The following is a 20,406-nucleotide window of genomic DNA, read 5'->3' as shown; positions in this document are numbered from 1 at the left end:
TCGTATGAATTGAAGTAATAGTGCATTTGAATTTGAATTGAAGTTTTTCCCCAAACAAAACTTTGATTTTTCAAAGTCCACCAATTGACTCCAAATAGGTTGTAGGAGGTCCCCCATAGGCTAAAATGGTAATTTGGCAGGTTTTTGATGGCGACTGGTCGAAGTCGAATCTTTAAATACACAGTACATGATAAATGTTTCGATTTTCGAATTTTATTCAAATCAAATTTGGACTATTCCCTAAACGAAGTACACAAAAAATAGCTTGAAATAAGAATTTTTTGAATTCGAAAATTCACCTTTACCTTTGATAAATCTGCCCCTTAGAGCTGTAGTATTTCTGGTCAGGTGATCTCTGAGGCAGCACAGAGACCATCAAGAAATTGTGGTTCAAGGCAAGAGATGTAAAAGAGCAATATTTACTTAAATATATATTCTTGTTTGGCAAGATTCTTTAATATAAACTACTTGTTGCTGAAGTATACATTTTGGGCATATAGTTTTCCTTTAATTGTAGGACTTTTTTGTATATAAATGGACAAGAGGCACATATGTACAGGGCCTATGGTTGCCATCTTTTTTGGAAAAAAAGACCGGCCTTCCTGTATATTTAGATTTTTTCCCTATTAATTACATGGGGGGTCATGCATCATTTTTACTGGTCAGTCCAGTAAAATACTGGCTAGGTGACAACCCTAGCAGCAGGGCCGCCATCAGGGGGGATAGTTGTAGGGGGCCCGAGGGTAAGGGGGGCCCGACCACGCCACACTTACTTGATTAGCCGGGCCCCCCATCTTTCTGAGAGCTGCTGACTTCGGGAAGGCATGGATGTTTAAGGGGCCCACGCCACCAATGTTCTTATAATGTGGGGGGGCCCTGGCCACCAATTTTTTTTCGCATGTGGGGTCCTAGCCACCAATATTTTATAATGGGGGGGCCTGGCCACAAATGTTTTTTTATGGGGGGCCCTGACCACCAATATCTTTTTATTTTTTAGTAACATGTGGGAACCCTAGCCACCAATATTTTTTTTCTTTTTTTACTGTGTGGTGGGGGGCAGACCTGTGGGGTGGGGAGGGCGGACTTGTAGGTTGGCGCAGCCCAGGAACTTTTGTCATATGGTGCCCTGCGATTTCTGATGGCTGTCCTGCCTAGCCGGGCCCACTAGGACCCCGGGGGTATGTCATTAGACTTTTTTTTTGCTATAACTGATGAACAATAAAGTCCCCACAGTGAGTTCACCCTCTAAATGTATTCCCTCAGGTTGGTGCTCCTCTTGAGAAAAAACCCAAGGAATTTCAAAAGCAGCTCTTTGTCAGCATCTTATCAGTGCAGTGCTCCCCAGGAATCCCTCACACAGATCTAGACATGTGCCTTACACAATATAAACGCAGCGCTGCTTCGGAAATTCCCTAGACTGCCCCCACAAAACAGCACTGGCCCAGGGAATATACTTAGCAACTCAATTCAGTGGGAGCCAATCACTGATCGCAATGTCATCAGTCCTGCCCCTGACATCACCCAGCCCGCCCCCTGCCTGTTTTCAACCCCCAAAAAAGGTGGCAACCCTATGGGTAAGGGAGCTAAAGCCCCCCTCCTCCCTTTATTTTCTTTTTTTGTTACCTTTACATTAAAAATTGTACCTAAGGGGTTTTTTTTTCTGATAAAAAAAATGGATATCTATATTGGACACTACTAATAAATGAAAGTGTTTGAAAGGAATGACCATATAATGTACTATTGTCCTGCAATGGCGTGCTTGCTTCAGAGACACAACTATAATTTATATTAACAAGCTGCTATGTAGCCACGAGGGCAGCCATTCAAGCACAGCAGATAACAGTAAAGTTCTGAAGAATCCTATTGTATATGACAGGGTTTATCCTGCTGTGTATCCTGTGCCCATTCTCCTTTTTCAGCTTTGAATGGCTGCCCCTATGGCTACACAACAGTTATTTTATATAAATTATAGTAGAGTTTCTGAAGCAAATACACCAGTTTTACATTATATTTTCATTAGTTTAAAACACTTAATTTTTTAGGTGTTACTGTTCTTTTAACTGTATGAGTCTCTGCTTTCCCCTGTAAGGGCAGGGAAATGTTGCCCCACTGCCTTGTTCTTGTCCAGGAAAAGAAAATCACAGTAAGTATGATAGGATTTTCCAACTGGCTCGGTCCATAACATGGCAGTGAAAACCAATGTGACCTTACTAAGTAGTAAAACAGACATAGGATATGATGCCAATAATGTTTATTCCTTAGGAACTTGTGGGGTGACTTAAAAAGTTGTGGGGTAACATACAAAATGTTTTTGAGTAGTAACGTAACTAATTGACGTTCGGGGGCAGGCCGAGTAGCTCCCCCCCCTTCCAGAAACGATCTTGCCAGATACGACGTTGAGTTAAAAACCAGCGTGCCTGGTGCAATCACACCCCGCTCCCCTGCTAGTTCCGCCACTGTTTCTGAGGCAAAACCAAAAAGTTCTGAAGAATTGTGGAATGTAACAGGTGCCAGAAGTTTAAAATGCAAACAGATTTGACTAATACCTTGGGAATGTGGTGCTGTAAATTATTATAGCCAATTCCTTGTATGTACTTCTGCCTCAGGTACAAATTCAATAAGAAATACGAACTTGAGAGAGAAGGAATGGCCTGTAAGCAGATAAGAAGATAAACTGCTCAAAGTGATTTATTTGTTATCACAACATGTTTTGAGCCCAGTGGCTCTTTGTCAAGTGTATATTGTATAGTGCAGACGAATGCTGTTGAATGATGTGATAATCCATATTGTGTGAAATTAATGCTGCAATAAAACAGTTTAAAATAAGCACTGAAAATCATGGTTACACAATCACTAAAAACATATAGAAATTAGCAAAACATTCATGGTACTGCCGTTATTAGTTACAGTCTACCTATTTGGCTAATATCTAAACATACTGTACTTAAACAAAGAGAGACTTTATATATTTAAAGGATACCTTAGTATATAATAAATGTTTGCCCATACTTTACCATTAGTTGTATTCATTATTCCCTAATGGACTAGGGCAAGAAATCAAGATCTGTAAAAATAAAATTGTATCCAATTACTCCAATATTCATTAAGGCCTTTTGGCATCACTGTATCAAGTTTCTTTATCCAATGCATTTACCTTTGTTGGATTTTTTTGAAGCAAATTTACACCCCTAGGTGGAATTTTTATAACTTCTACTATCAACCATTTTCATTGGATTACATTATGTTTCAGTTCTGAAAAGTGTCTTGAAACAGATTTATCTGTATGTGCCCCACATATGCCATTCCAGATGGGCACTTCAGAGGGTATATTACATTGAGAGACTCACAAGTGGCATCTTTTCTTAAAGGACCAGTAACATCAAAATTGTTTTTTAAAAATAAAATCGTAAAGTCTTTATTAAGAAATAACTTACCAAAACTCCGCTCCTCTTCAGAAAGGCGACAGGGCGACGATCCATCGAGCAGCGCTCTATTTCTCCTCCCTGGCTATCTGCTGCTGGATCCTTTAGCTCCCACTTTTCGTGCTACTGTGGGTTTCGGAGAGAGCGGGTGGTAGGGAGGCTGTGTAAGTTTTGCATGGGGAAACCTGCCTGTTTTCTTGCTCTTGTGCTTTCCTGTGCCTGGCAGCAGCAGGCTTGGCGCCGGCCTGTGTTCAAGGAGTTGGAGGCTGTTCCAGTACACTGGTGCAGCAGCGTTACAAGCATGAGCTTTCTGTGGATCGGGGCAGGCTCATCACTTTGCCTTAGCTGCTGGCACAGAGCAGGGCCATGGCCTGTGGCGGTGTCTCCTCGCTGTGGGGCTGAGCCTATCATGAATCTCAAGCCGTGCTTCAGCAAACCCAGGGCAAGAAGAGCCACTCAGGCCCTCCATGGGAGACCGACATAGAGCCATGCACCTCCTCTTCTGTTACTGGCATCCCAAAATAAGTTTTAGAAGTTAACATCTGGTGACAGCTTTATTCTGCTGTATTGCAATGGCCTCCCAGTGTCTGCCCTGTGCTTGTCTGTCACACACTCAGTTGTAGTTCCTATAAGGAAGCCAGGGAGGAGAAATTGAGCGATGCGCTATGGATCATCGCCCTGTCACCTTTTCTGATGTTTCAGTAAGTTATTTCTTAATAAAGACTTTGCGATTTTAAAGTATAATTTGTCTTGGTGTTTTTTTTTCATTGTATACTAACAAATTTTTTTTTGATGTTACTGGTCCTTTAAGTATAGCGGAACACCTTGTGTCGGGTGGTTAATTTTATCCCCTTTAATGATTGAGGAGCAACATATACATGGAATACTTAGAACACCTTGTGTGGGGTGGTTAATCTCTGTGTGCCCCTGGTTGGAGGATCTATTTCTGATATACTTTTACCTTTATTGTAGCTAAATACAAGTGGATATGGAAGTGCCTTACCTAGGAGTTTGTGCTTTAGTATGATGGGCCAATATCTCCTAAATATTTTTTCTATATCTTTACTTTGGGCTCCAATTGTGGAAACAAAAGGTAATTGTTTACTCTTATCTTTACTCTTATAAGTTAGTAAATCATTTTTGTCTGGGATACTTCAGTGGAGTATTTATTGATGGTTTTAGGGCTATTCCACACGGGGAGATAGCCTTGCGTTTGCGGTCGCGGCGACAAAGCGCCGCGCCAGTCGCCGCGACCGGCGCAGGCGACAGTTTTGTATGGGCGCCTATGTAAAAACGCCTGTGCTAACCACACGAGGCGATGCGCTTTTCAACAGTCGCCTGAAAATGCCTCGCCAGGCTTTTTCAGGCGACTGTTGAAAAGCGCATCGCCTCGTGTGGTTAGCACAGGCGTTTTTACATAGGCGCCCATACAAAACTGTCGCCTGCGCCGGTCGCGGCGACTGGCGCGGCGCTTCGTCGCCGCGACCGCAAACGCAGGGCTATCTCCCCGTGTGGACTAGCCTTAGAGTTGTAACCTCTATTGGTGAATCTTTTCGTCAGATTATTAGCTGCATTTGTGTAGTGTTGATAGTCAAAGGGAGACATACCCTTAAATATTGGCCTTTAGGTATAGCTTTAATTATATTTGGTGCATGGTAGCTGGTTGCATGTAGGACATTATTCCTATCTGTTTTTTACAATAGAGGCTAGTGTGTATTCGGCTCTATTTTCAATCAAAGTTGTCAAAAAGTGTCAAGCCCCACTTCAGTGGTGAATTTGATGGTATTGTGTGCCTCATTTGCTACTTGGATCATTTTCTCAAATAAGTGTATAGGGCCAGGCCAGGACTGGCCATCGGTGAGTTATGGCACATTCCCGAAGGGCCTCTCTGTTTATAATATAAATGGGCTGCACAGGTCCTCTGTTCTATAAACTGGCTGCTGGAGGTGGAGAGATTATCTTTGCTGGCCCTACCCCCTATCGAGTACGGCCCTCCAAACCTTAGACTCACTAACCAATTGGAAAGACCTAAGGCAGACTTAAGGCGCATGGGCATTTGGCAGCGAGGGAAGAAGTGGGAAGCTGGCTACACATACTATGAAAGCAGAGTTTTTTTCAGGCTGGGCCAGGCAAGTGAAGTCCAGAATCGTAGCTGTTATGTAGCAGTTTTCATCCCATCTGCTTCCTGTGTAGCTCTAGCTGCAACAATGTAACGGAGTTTCCCTGGCTGAGGAGGGGGCGGGGCCAGCACAAAGAAAGCAATGTACAGTTGTGATATGCAGGCCGACACGAGGCCCGCGGTACCTGACCACTGGACAAAATGCGCGGGTTGCGGGCGGGTGCAACCTAGTACTGCCGGCTTCTGACCCTTTGGCTTCCCTGGGCCACATTGGAAAAAGAAAAATTGTCTGGGGCCACACATGTAATACACAAACACTTTTGATTTGTAAAATTAAAGAAAATACACAGAAAAGAACTACATTACCAGTTGGATAATCAAATGGAGCTATACATTGAAATATGGGACACCTGGATATTAAACAGACTTATTATTATATTATTATTATTACTAACTGGGCAATGGGCAGAGTCCCCCATCCTCCCTACTCCATAGGTCACCACATTGTTACAACCTGGCATAGTAAGCCTGTTCCTAACAAGACGACAGACTGAGTTGGTTAATGTGTCTGGAGCACAAAGTGTTATTTCACTCTCGTTTTCTCTGTACATTTATTTCTTGCTTTCTTTTTTTTCCCCTTCTCTTCCTTTTCTCTCTCCTTCAAGCTGGGCCGCATTCATATCAATCCTGGGCTGCATGCGGCCCTCGGGCCGCAGGTTGGACACCCCTGCTTTACATTTTTATGGTACTGGTGATTATTTCTACATCAATTGCTGTGTTTTCTGAGAGTTATTAAATGCAAGTATCTTGCTTAGACTATGAAACTGCTTCTAGTGCAAATTTTCATAGTGTTGAACTATAACATGCCAGCAACATTTTAGGGCCTGTTGGGCCACAGTCCTAATTCAAAGAGTGGAGCTATATAGTGATTCTATTACACTTAATATACCACTTTTGCAAGTTTTTCAATGATATTTAACATTGTTGTCTACTGCCTATGTGACACCATATGAAGGGATATGGTAAAGGCATTATGGTTTAAAAAATTCAGCAGACAATCACCATTCCTGTCTATTTCAGATCATTCCAAGCTCTTTCAGTTTTTGGTGAACTTTGCATTGTGCCCCTTTACTTTATGGTGAACTTTGTCAGCCATTGTGAGAAATGGCAGTCCAAAATATATATCCAACACCAATTTTGAAATTACAATTGGTATAAATAATTTCTATCCGCTTGATCCCCTATATCATCAAAAATTTCAGCGGTTTAAGATCCGCTCACCGTTGGTAGTAATTGGCCCGGGTGCACCTGCCCCGAGCCCTGCGTTTAATACACAGTCTATCCCACGTTCCTTCCAACAGTTGTTTGTATTCATAGATAAATATGTATAAGGATCAGCTTACCCTCTCCTTGGGGTGACCCGGGTGCTGCCGCCCCGAGTCTGTCGCTAAGGGAGACGTTTTCAACTATTCACATCCAAGTCGTCGCGGCGCACTCCAAAGTCAAAGGATCGCTCATAGGTTGTTGGTTAAAAATTCATCCTTTATTGGTTACATCAGTTTAAAAAAGAAATGCTCATTGTGAGAAATGGCACAAATAGAAATACAATCTCCATTCTGATGAATAAGCTAAATTCCTTGTACTACATTTGTTAAATGCAAGCTGAGTTTTACTGCAAGTGGCTAAGGAGTAGCATTTTAATCCTGAGTGCTGTCAAGAAGACCTGCAGTAAAACTTGCTTGGAAACACTTCCCAGTAAAAAAAATTTGTCTATAGGTTCGCACACTCAAAATAGAGAACAAGAGTGGTATAATTGTAAAATGCTTTACTTTTTATGCAGAAAAAAATCTCACAAACAATGACATAGTGAATTGGCATATAATACACAAAAGCCATGAATATCTTGTAAATTATATCCTTATAAACGGTGAGTAGTGATGTCATCAGTTATAAACGGTGAGTAGTGATGTAATTTCTGTCACATGACTCACTAAAATTTGTGTATTATAATTAATAAAGTACCCCCAGTTGTAAAATATGAGGATATTATAAGTTACCTCGGAGTTCCATGACCTGTATAAAAACACTCGGCCTTCGGCCTCGTGTTTTTATATGGTCATGAAACTCCTCGGTAACTTATAATATCCTTATATTTTACAAGAGGGGGTACTTTATTCACTATATATTGTACAATACATCAAATGACAATGCACATCATATGTACCACTCATTAGTTAAAGGACATGTCAACCCCCACAGCAATAATTTATTCATGCGCAGTAGAGGGAAATCGGCTTTGAGGAAAACTTTCAGCCGCATCATTAGTGACCTCTCAAAACACGCCTATCCATTTGATCTGCCAATCAACAAATAGCATTGCCGGTTGCTATACAGACTTGTAGATCTTAACTCTCCTCTCCCCCCCCCCCCCAAGCACATATTTCTTCTGCTGACTGCAGGGAGCTGAGCAGTGTCGGACTGGGCCGGCGGGACACCGGGAAAAAACCCGGTGGGCCCCGGTCTCTTGTGGGCCCCGCCGGCCCAGATCCGCTACTTAGTTTGGCTGCACGACCCCACTTTGTCGGGGGTCGCGGTAGAATAGAGGATCTGCGCATGCGCACAAAGGTATTGCTGCGCGCGTGCGCACAAACGCGGCGCCGCGCGCATGCGCACTGGTCTGATGAAGCACGCCAGAGCGGCAGCGGGGGCCGGAGCGGGCCCTGGGGCAGTAGCGCCGGTGGGCCCTAAGCCCCCCAGTCCGACCCTGGAGCTGAGAGACGGAGACTTTAACTATTACACTGCCTTTTCCATAATATCCATAATAACATAGTAATCATAATGTAGAGATCAGGTGGGAGGGAACATTGGCGCATGTGCAATACAATCAGGAAGCTTGCAACCCGGAAAAAATGGCTGCCGGGTAAATGCTTGAATTTACTGAGAAAGAACGCAGTGGTGCAGGAGGGGAATTTCAGTGCGAAACTAATGCGGTTTGGGTTGAGTTAAGGTAATGTATATAGGCATGCCAAAACTGGAAAAATGGTTGATATGTCCTTTAAACATAGCAAGAAAAAACACAGTAAGAAAAAACACCAACAAGGAGCGGATACACCTACCAAAAAAATGAGAATGGCCCCAACGTTTCGGCACCAAGGCCTTTGTCAAGGGGATTCTGATTCCTATGGCAGAAACTGCTGGTGATAGGTTGGAAGCATTCGGTTTCTTCACCTGCAGTGACAGGCATTGTAATTGTCATATTTTTTGCCAAGAGCTGTAGAACAGTTACAAATTTGCCATATGCTTAAGTGAGCAAGTGTGTAGCATCATATTAGGAGTACTTCACTGTGCACCATACCTGTTGCAGGGCAAAGTCATTATATATAGGGGTTATTACCATGTGGGCTGCTTTGCTGTTTTTGCCAGGACTGCTTTTAACTCCCAGTCCGGCACTGGCTTAAGGTAACAGAGGAGGAGAAAATAGTGTGACTTGCAAAATGTGGCAGTTTTACGGTAAATTTCGACAGTGAAATTGCACCTAACAAAATCGACAGGTGGTGATGAACTTCACGGCGCTAGTTGTCGAATGCACAGGAAATGTTTTGCGGTTTCTATGGGTAACAGGATTTGACACACAGGGGGGTAAATTGCAACGTTTGGCGCAGTGTTACGGTAAATTTCTACAGCAAAATTGCACCACTTAGTCACGTGGTGTTGAACTACATGGCACTAGTGTGGAATGCAAGGGAAATGTGTTTTGCTGTTGGGTAACAGATGATTACGAAGAGAAATATGTGCAATTCACTATATTTGGTGCAGTGTTATGGTAAATTTTGACAGTGAAATTGCACCAAAAGAAGTGGACTGAGTCGGGTGTAGGTAAACTTTATGGCACGAGCAGTGGAATGCATGGGAAAAGGATAGTCTGTTAGCTTGACTGTTGTGCCCACAGCAGCTCATTGTGCATTACTGCTCTGCCAGCAGCTGTCTTCAACACATCACACAGGCCTTCCCTAGCAGTCACCTAATACTGGAAGCCCAACTGCACTAGATATGTAACACCACGTGCTTCCTCAGCAGCCCTAAACATATTACTCCGCGTCCCTCTAGCAGCACAGATAATATCACGGTGCACACCCACAGTAGTTGTAACATCTAACACTGCAAATTTCCAGCAGCCCGATGATGTCACACTTCAACTTCTGCCCATATCACATCACGCTCCGCCGACCTCCAGCAACTGTATACTTATCGCAATCCTTTCAACCAGCTACTCCTCTCCCGACTGTGACGTGGTACAGTAAAGAAGGCAGCCTTTTAGCATAATAGGGGTAAGACACACCCCTAAGTGACATCACACTCTCCCGCCCACATTTTGGTCACATGGCACTGACACTTGCACTTCCTCAAAGTCAGTCCATTCAAGTAAACGTCGCGAGGGAGTTAGAATGATGTTAGAGAGCTTAGCCCGGGTGTTTAAGGTGCAGCTGCCCGCATACCTGAAGAGGTTACCCATACCAGACAGCATTGCGGGCTTTATCCGCTTAACAGGTAACAACTTTCATAGACCTTGTGCTCTGGCCTTTGTGTTTAGAACTTTATGTAACAACAGTGGCCTCTCTATTTGCATATTACGTATTTGAATGCAAAGCCACATGTGACTGCATTACTGCATACAACTATGTTTGTGAGCTCTTGGGTCAGTACATGTGTAGTTTTAGTAGCTCCTTGCCTGGAGACCATGTGCAAAACCCGAAATGACACTTTTGCCAAATGACAGAACATCTCATTCTAAGCAACTGTCTAATAGGTTTGATGCAGAATAATAGTTTTTCCTCTGCCAGTTTGTGCACTGCAGGTTGTGCGATGTGAAACAATGTAGCCGGCTTCTTCACACGTTACATGCTTCTGTACATTGTTTCAATAGTCAGAGCCAGCAGGGAAGAGAATAGAAAGGGATAGACAGTTGCCACTTTCAATTGCAGATTGAAAATTTAAAGATCGATGGAAAAGATGCTTAGAATTTCATTTAATTTCGAGTATTGTTTTATGGGTTTACGTTGACTTTAATTTGTCAAGGATCTGCCAGCAGAGTTGGACTGGACCAGCAGGGCACTGGTAAAAAACCTGCTGCCCCTGGTGACCCAGGACTTTTGCCATCCCTCCTTCCCGGCTGGCCAGGATCTCTCATGTGCCTCTCAGCAGGTCCTTGGTTCAGCAGTACTTCAGTGTGTGCTCATCACTCCTGTAATCTGATCCAACTGCCCCCCTTGTGCACGCTAAGGAGGAAGGGACTGTGCTCTTGTACAGAAGCCACGCTGAGCAGGCTAAAGCTGCCCATACACAGATAAAAGCTGCCGAAACACCAAGTCAGCAGCTTATTGGCCTGTGTGGGGCCCTCCGACGGGCTACCTCGATCGATAACTGGCCAAAAGTCAGCGCAATGTTGATCGGGCAGGGTTAAAAATCCTGTCAGATCGCAGCCACATCTGTTGGTTGATGCGGTCCTGCGATCAGACCACCCATATTTGCTGCATTACGATCCAATTGTTGGGCCCTAGGGCTCACGATCAGATCATCCCGATATCGCCCAACTCAATATGGCCATATCGGTGAGAGATCCGCTTGTTGGTCGAAATTGCCAAACGAGTGGATCTCTACGTATATGGCCAACTTAACAGAAGAGGGCTATTTGCTTGTTGTAGATACGTTTGAGGTTGCTGCTGTAATGTGTTACAGACATAACCAGGTCAGTCCCTGCAACCAGCCTGCCCTTACCTGGTGGCTACCAAGTTTGCTTCACAAACCACAACAGCCCCTGCTTTGCTGATTTTAAAAGATGGCCACAGATGCCCAGCTGCTTACTGACCTGCTACCACTTTCCCAGTAAGTTTCTGTCACTGGGGGGGGGGGGTATTATACATGGAATGGCCACTGTGCCATCCTCCTATGAGCTGCTGTGTAGACACTCAAACTGGAAACGGACACAGAATACACAGCAGAAACAGATAAACTCTGTATAATACAATGGGATTCCTCTGACCTTATCTGTTTTCTTCTGCAACTCCCATGCTTGAATGGCTGCCCTCATGGCTACACAGCAGTGTGTCTGTATAAACTATAGTTGTGTTTCTAAAGCAAACACATCAGTTTTACCAGCACAGGGCAATAGTACATCATATTGTCATTCATTTAGTTTGGTGTTACTGTTCCTTTAACTGCACAAAAAGTATTGGCCCTTAAGAGACCATTTGGAATCTGAGCGGAGTTTCAGCACATGCGCAGTTGGAGTAAATTTCTGGTCATGTGCCGTAAGTCACAAAAATATCCGAAAAATTTAGGGGGTAGGGTTTTTTTCTAGTACAGGTTTGTTTCTCCTTTCAGAAAGATGAACAAGAAAAAGTTTCTTAGTTAGAATGACCAATCCGAATCAACTTTTCGATTGGTCTTCATTATTTATTGGTTATCGTCTTTTCATTATTGGCCTTTTTCTTCAGACTCTTTCCAGCTTTCAAATGGTGGTCACTGACCCCATCTAAAAACAAAGGCTCTGTAAGGCTACACACTACACTTTTATTACTCATGTTTCAATGAAGGCCCTTTTTTATTTAAATTACAATCTCTTATTCAAATCAGTGCTTGGTTGCTATGGTAATTGAACCCTAGCAACTAGATTGCCGATATTGCAAACGGGAAAACTGCTGCTGAATAAAAAGATAACTCAAAAACCACAAATAATACAAGATGAAAACCAATTAGAAACTGTCTCATAATATCACTCTCTACATCAGTGATCCCCAACCAGTGGCTCATGAGCAAAATGTTGCTCTCCAACCCCCTTGGATGTTGCTTCCAGTGGCTTCAAAGCAGGTGCTTATTTTTGAATTCCTGTCTTGGAGGCAAGTTTTTGTTGCATACAAATCAAGTGTACTGCCAAACAGACCCTCTTGTAGGCTTTCAGTCCATATAGGGACTACAAAATAACCAATTACAGCGCTTATTTGGAATACCCAGGGACACATTTCTTGTTTCCCGACTCTTTCTACTGATGAATGTGTCTCATCGGTTTAAAAGGTAGGGGACTCCTGCTCTGCATCATACTAAAAGTTAACTCTTGCAAAGGTAAATAATACCATTTAAAGGGATCCTGTCTTCGAAAACATCTTTTCTTCAAAACGCATCAGTTAATAGTGCTACTCCAGCAGAATTCTGCACTGAAATCCATTTCTCAAAAGAGCAAACAGATTTTTTTATATTAAATTTTGAAATCTGACATGGGGCTAGACATTTTTTCAATTTCCCAGCTGCCCCTGGTCATGTGACTTGTGCCTGCACTTTAGGAGAGAAATGCTTTCTGGCAGGCTGCTGTTTTTCCTTCTCAATGTAACTGAATGTGTCTCAGTGGGACATGGGTTTTTTGATTGAGTGCCGTTCTTAGATCTACCAGGCAGCTGTTATCTTGTGTTAGGGAGCTGCTATCTGGTTACCTTCCCATTGTTCTTTTGTTTGGCTGCTGAGGGGGAAAAGGGAGGGGGGGTGATATCACTCCAACTTGCAGTACAGCAGTAAAGAGTGATTGAAGTTTATCAGAGCACAAGTCACATGACTTGGGGCAGCTGGGAAATTGACAATATGTCTAGCCCCATGTCAGACTTCAAAATTGAATATAAAAAAATCTGTTTGCTCTTTTAAGAAATGGATTTCAGTGCAGAATTCTGCTGGAGCAGCACTATTAACTGATTCATTTAGAAAAAAACATTTTTCCCATGACAATATCCCTTTAAGCATTACATTTTTTTAATGCATGGTCTGTATTGTATTGTGGCTATGTTTGGGTTTGCAGACAAGTGTATAAACACATACAATGGCAGGTGTAAGTAGCTATGGGGGGAACAAGTCGGTGTCTGATTTGTTTGCATGGACAGAATAGATCTTGGTGCACTAAAGACCTGGAGATAGGGTTGCCACCTTGCCGGTATTTTACCGGCTTGACCAGTAAAAATGAAGCTTGATGCCACTAAAGACCTGGAGATAGGGTTGCCACCTTGCTGGTATTTTACCGGCTTGACCAGTAAAAATGAAGCTTGATGCCAATGTTATTAATAGGAAAAAACTGCAAGAATATAGGAAGGCCGGTATTTTTCTCCAGAAAAGGTGGCAACCCTACCTGGAGATCAGTTTTTAATGTTATCGCTATCACTTTAATTTCTCTAATTACTAATTTTCACTTTTAATTACACCAATATTCATGCACAATATCACCCAAAATGGTGTGATACACATTTATATAAGTTCAGTTATTTACAGCTCAAACCAAAATGCATTTTCTAAGTCTTTGTCACGAATGTGATGTATTTATTGGCAGAAAGTTTTCTGCCAACTGTATTTTATATGTGATAACAAACAGGAAGGATGTATGACTTCTGTTTTCACTGTAGAGCAAAACTAAAAAAGGAAGTATTTATGTATAAGCGGTTTTAACTGAATAGCAAAACCAATTGCTGGGTTCTGTGTCTGTCTGGCAATCATAGCTACTTTAGCTTCCCAGCACTCGTGGCAGGTTCAGTCCAGCCAGGGTACAATCTGCGAGGAGTTTGTGTGGGTAATTCGGATTCTTACGACACTCTCTTAACACTCGTAAACGTTTAACTTTTAAATCCTAGCTGCTTTCTTTATTATCATGTGTTAATATAGGGCCAGTTGTTATGCTTAAAAGCCATTTGAGGTAACTTTATAACGGGTAAACACTGCTCCAGTTATAGTAACCTATATCAAGCAGTCCCAGATTTGGCGCCCTTAGGCGACATGGTCCTAGCGCCTGCCCTCCAATCGCACACACGGGCCACCCCCCACTAGAACACACAGAGTTGGGACATGCAGCTTGTACACAGAATGTGGCTGGACTGCATGCCGCCCCTAAAATTTTGACACCCTTGGGCCAGGCCTTTGTGGCCTCACCACAAATCTGTGACTGCAATCATGTCTTGGGTGTAGATGTAATAAAAATGAAAAAGGAGGAGTGTACTGTTGCTTAACCCTAAAGGGATACTGTCATGGGAAAACATTTTCTTTTCAAAATGCATCAGTTAATAGTGCTGCCCCAGCAGACTTCTGCATTGAAATCCAGTTTTCAAAAGAGTAAACAGATTTTTTTTATATTTAATTTTGAAATCTGACATGGGGCTAGACATATTGTACGTTTCTCAGGTGCCCCCGTTGTGTGACTTGTGCTTAGGGTTGCCACCTTTTTTGGAAAAAAATACTGTCCTTCCTATATATTTCTTTTATTCCCTAATAATAACATTGGGATCAACCATTTTTTTACCGGCCGGGCCGGTAAAATACCAGCCAGATGGTGACCCTATTTGTGCTCTAATATACTTCAGTCAATCTTTCCTGCTGTATTGCAAGTTGGAGCGATATCACCCTGCCCCCACCCAGCAGCCCATCAGCAGAACAATGGGAAGGTAACCAGATAAGCGCTCCCTGGTAGATATAAAAACATCAATCAATAGTAAAAAATCCAGGTCCCACTGTGACTCATTTAGTTACATTGAGTAGGAGAAACAATAGCCTGCCAGAAAGCAGTTGCATCCTAAAGTGCTGGCTCTTTCTGAAAGCACATGACCAGGCAAAATGACCTGAGATGGCTGCCTACACACCAATATTACAACAAAAAAATACACATTATTTGCAGTTTAAACCGTGTAATTTAGAAATAAAAAGTACACCATAAAAATCATGACAGAATCCCTTTAAGATGATAAAAAAATTATTGTCCTTAGTTGTGTTTTTTTTCTGCACACATTTTTTTAAATAGATCTGCAATAGATCTGTGTGTTTTGTTTTTCCTACAGTTTTAGAATGGCTGAGATTGTTACCATTCCTTGGTGTCCTAGCACTGCTTGGATACCTTGCTATTCGACCATTCCTACCCAAGAAGAAGCAGCAAAAAGACAGTTTAATTAATCTCAAGATCCAGAAGGAGAATCCAAAGGTTGTAAATGAGATAAACATAGAGGATCTGCACTTAGCCAAGGCTGCCTATTGTCGGTGTTGGCGCTCTAAGACTGTAAGTACAGTGTATCATTTGACTCTTTGTAATGTTTTCTCTAAAAAAACATATCCAGAAGTTTTTTTTAGTATGCATTAATGAAAGCACCTGGTCCCTATCAGATTACTAGTACATGGTGGTACTTCTAGGGGCAGTATAAGTACCACCATGTGCATACGGCTCTTTCACTCTAAAGCTGGCCATACACGGGCCAAAATAAGTCAACAGTCGGCAGCTTATTGGCCCGTGTATGGGGCGCTCCGACGGGCTTCCCCGATCGATATCTGCCCAAAAGTCGGCCAGACGTTGTAAGTCCCACGATTGGATGAGCCCAATATCGCCCACCTCAAGGTCGGCATATCGGGGAGAGATCTTTCCGTGTTTGGCCACCTTAAGAGCTACAGCACGCAAGATGTTTTCACTCAACACAGCTAGCCGCTCCAGACTCACCCCTCGCAATGAATTTCTCAGTACAGCTCCACAAAAGATCCCAGGTGCTCAGCCACCAGCGTCCCAACTGTAGCATAAATCAATTCGAAATGGATCAGGCGGCACTCCGGATAGAATAAAACAAAAGTCTTTATTGCAACAGGCTGTGGATCTACATCGAGAGAGAGAGAGAATAATATAATTTTGAATGAATGCTCTTTTTTCTCCTTCCAGTTTCCTGTTTGTGATGGATCTCATAACAAGCACAACGAGCTCACGGGGGACAACGTGGGTCCATTGATTCTCAAAAAGAAAGAAGTATAATTTACCTCAGCTGCCTGATACTCCACTGTGCAAAATATGATTGGAGACTGGTTCCTAGTGGTTAGTTTCTGGCAGGAGCCTGACTTACTGAATGGACTTCAACAAACTGCAGTATTCTGTAATACCCCTTCACTAAATCTGTGTGACTTGCTTCAGACTGTTCTGCCGTATGCACATCTTCCAAGCCAGGGGCGATCCTGGGCATTTTGCCGCCTGAGGCACCTTCCTTTTGCCACCCCCACCCCTCCCCACGGCACTCACCTTTTCAACGCCGGAGGGGGTGGTCCACATCGCTAATGCAGAGATCGCAATTGTGCCCTCTGCACTAAAAGAGCCGAATTTCCAGGTTGAAAACAGAAATTTGGCTCTTAGTTACCAGGAACAGCATTTTTGCCTGAGGCGAGTGTCTCAACTCACCTCATTGGTGGATCACCCCTGTTCCTAGCCCAGGTTAATGTGCCTTCCTTAGACAATTCTGTCACATCTCAACTTAATAGCAAAATTACAGTGACCTGTTTTCACTTGGCTGTAATTTGATTATTTGCATGAAATTGCTGCCATTACGAGAGACGTCACTGCTATGGCATTATGCCTTTTTAAAGAAGGCTTGTTTATTTCAGCATCGTTACCTTCCTAATAATATATTGTAAATCATTTCTCCAGTAAAACAACAGTTTAGTTACAGTTCTATTAGTCTTTAAAAGGATTTCTGTTGTCTGTATGTAGATGTGCTGTTACACACTGTATTACACCCCCGTGTCTTTGCCATTTAGTATATACACTTTATATAGTGACTGCAGTGGACCACTGGTATTAATGTACAGCTAGTTAACAAGTCTTAACATCGTTCTTTCACAAGAACTACTTTGTATTGAAATAATTAAATTGTGCTTTACCAAAAATCACTTTAGTAGTTGTCTGTAAGAGCAGGCACATGAGCAGCTGTTGCACATTTGTATGCGCTGCAAAAAGTCCATAGGAGGGAAACTGAGATGCCCCAGTACTGCACATGGGTGATGGCAAGCTTGGCTGCTCATATGCCGACCCCTATTTAAGCCCACCAATGATATCTGCTGTTCTGTCCTTTGGGACTGCCTCACTCCCTGGCACCCACCACCAGGTTTGTATTGTTTCCTTTTTTGTTTTAAAGGAGAACTTACCCCTCCCAATAAGAAAAGTCCCATCTACTACCCTAGATAGCCCCCCTACTTCCTCACCGCAAATTATTAGTAAATTATTCCCAAAAGTGTTTACGTATTGGAGCTCATGGGCGCCATCTTCTGGATCTTTGGTCTTCTTTGGATCCTATTCCTTCCCTTCTGCAATTTACTTTTTGTTGCATGCGCAGTTAGAACGAATACCGGACTGCTCCAACTGCGCATGCGTCAAATACCTCGATGTCGAAGGTCCCTTACAGAAGAAGACTGAGTATCCGAAAGATGGTGCCCATGAACTCCGCTGGGATACTCTGCATAAATAAGTGTGCATGATATTCAGGGACACTTTTTAGAACAATGTAATATGCGGGGAGAAAGCAGGGAGGGGGACTATCTAGGGTAGTGGAAGGGGGGTTTCATTTTGGGGTGGTTTAGTTTTTCTTTTAGTTTTTCTTTAAATGCAATAGTACACCCTTCGGTTAGAGCTGCACCAGGATAGGACCCATATCTCCTATTCTACTTGCCCCACTAATCATTGTAATGTTGTACTCTTTGGTCACCTTCAAAATATTAGGAAAAGAAATTAGAAGGCGCACACCCAGAACATAACTGTGAGGTACAGTACTTACGGGACTCCCCAGGAGTCGCCAAAGTATAAGAAATGCGAAGATTGCACACTCAAAGTATATGAAAAAAATTATTTATTACATCAAAAGGCAAAATTACAAAAATGGCCCGAAAGCATAGGCCCTACGTGTTTCGACCGAAAAGGTCTTCATCAGGGGCAAAAAATATAAAATAAATAAAAAAGGCCAAATATTAATAGTGTATTATAGTCTGCAAGCTATATTGAGTACACATAACTTCATTATTAAGCAACAATAGCAATAGTTCTTCCGTCCCACCACTCATCCCATCATAGCATCTGTTGATCCTTTTTAAAGTGAATAGGTGCTCTAGCGACTGCCCAATGTGACCCTTGCCTATACTACCAATTTTGACTAAAAGTCTATATGTAACCACAACATGTTTTTCCTAGTAAAGATTTTGTTTCTTTAATAGTTGTGTGGAGCATATTGACCTAAAAGAGGCAACATTTATTCCTGACATTTATTCAGTGTAAAATATAACACTAGTACACGTGCTGGGAAATTGCATCTCCCAATAAATTGGTAAATGTTTGAGTGTCATGCTCCGTGCCTGCATTGAATGATTTGTATGCAGTGATGTATTGTAGGCGCCACTGACCTTTATTTTTTTTATAAAGCCAAAATAAAAGAGTTTAATGAGTGGGGATGTTATTGATTTCTGCAGAAAATCTTGGTACAGGTATGGGATCCGTTATCCAGAAAGCTCTGAATTATGGAAAGGCTGCCTCTCATAGACTTCATTTTAGACTTCATTTTATCCAAATACAGGTTTCGGACCTGTTATCCACAATGCTCGGGACCTGGGGTTTTCCGGATTAGAGATGTCGCGAACTGTTCGCCGGCGAACTTGTTCGCGCGAACATCGGGTGTTCGCGCTCGCCGGAAGTTCGCGAACGTCGCGCGACGTTCGCCATTTTGGGTTCGCCATTGTTGGCGCTTTTTTTTGCCCTCTCACCCCAGACCAGCAGGTACATGGCAGCCAATCAGGAAGCTCTCCCCTGGACCACTCCCCTTCCCTATAAAAACCGAAGCCCTGCAGCGTTTTTTCACTCTGCCTGTGTGTGCTGAAGAGATAGTGTAGGGAGAGAGCTGCTGCCTGTTAGTGATTTCAGGGACAGTTGAAAGTTTGCTGGCTAGTAATCGTTTTGATACTGCTCTGTTATTGGAGGGACAGAAGTCTGCAGGGGTTTGAGGGACATTTTAGCTTAGGTAGCTTTGCTGGCTAGTAATCTACCTTCTACTGCAGTGCTCTGTATGTAGCTGCAGTGGGCAGCTGTCCTGCTTCTGATCTCATCTGCTGACTGCTGCAATAACAGTAGTCCTTGTAAGGACTGCTTTTATTTATTTTTTTGTTGTTTTACTACTACTACTACTACTACTACTATAAGAGCCCAGTGCTATTAGTCTAGCAGTGTTGGGGAGTGGGACTGGTGTGCTAATCTGCTGCTCCTAGTAGTTCAGCAGCACCAACTTTAATTTTTTTTTTTAATATTCATTTTTTTTTTATTTTACTTTTTTTTATTTTACTACCGCTGTAGTAGTGTATAAGTTGACCTTTTAGGCATTATTTGCCCTGTAGGCATTATTTGCACACTGTTTTCTTCAACCCGCCATCGAGCTGTGTGACCTTGTTCCCATTCTGTCTAAATATCCATAATATTACCGTCTCCAGAAAAAACACCGGAGTCACTTTTTTCAAGCAGCATTCATATATTTTACGTAATCCGTATCCACCGCTGTAGTAGTGTATACGTTGGCCTTGTAGGCATTATTTGCACACTGTTTTCTTCAACCCGCCATCGAGCTGTGTGACCTTGTTCCCATTCTGTCTAAATATCCATAATATTACCGTCTCCAGAAAAAACACCGGAGTCACTTTTTTCAAGCAGCCATAATATATTTTACGTAATCCGTATCCACCGCTGTAGTAGTGTATACGTTGGCCTTGTAGGCATTATTTGCACACTGTTTTCTTCAACCCGCCATCGAGCTGTGTGACCTTGTTCCCATTCTGTCTAAATATCCATAATATTACCGTCTCCAGAAAAAACACCGGAGTCACTTTTTTCAAGCAGCCATAATATATTTTACGTAATCCGTATCCACCGCTGTAGTAGTGTATACGTTGGCCTTGTAGGCATTATTTGCACACTGTTTTCTTCAACCCGCCATCGAGCTGTGTGACCTTGTTCCCATTCTGTCTAAATATCCATAATATTACCGTCTCCAGAAAAAACACCGGAGTCACTTTTTT

The 20,406-nt window shown here is 42.7% G+C and overlaps 1 protein-coding gene across 1 annotated transcript; it reads left to right on the top strand.

The window, feature by feature from the left end:
* The first annotated feature begins 9,962 nt into the window (after positions 1 to 9,962).
* cisd2.S (CDGSH iron sulfur domain 2 S homeolog) lies at positions 9,963 to 18,783 on the top strand. The gene is given in 3 exon segments (NM_001093664.1): positions 9,963 to 10,089; positions 15,396 to 15,610; positions 16,256 to 18,783. Coding segments are annotated over 3 exon segments (408 nt in total). The 5' UTR covers positions 9,963 to 9,986; the 3' UTR covers positions 16,346 to 18,783.
* The last annotated feature ends 1,623 nt before the right edge of the window (positions 18,784 to 20,406 follow it).

This window comes from Xenopus laevis, chromosome 1S, assembly GCF_017654675.1.
Source record: "Xenopus laevis strain J_2021 chromosome 1S, Xenopus_laevis_v10.1, whole genome shotgun sequence".
Taxonomy (NCBI): Eukaryota; Metazoa; Chordata; class Amphibia; order Anura; family Pipidae; genus Xenopus; species Xenopus laevis.
The sequence above is the reverse complement of the archived record's forward strand: the minus strand, read 5'-3'. Positions and strand labels throughout refer to the sequence as shown.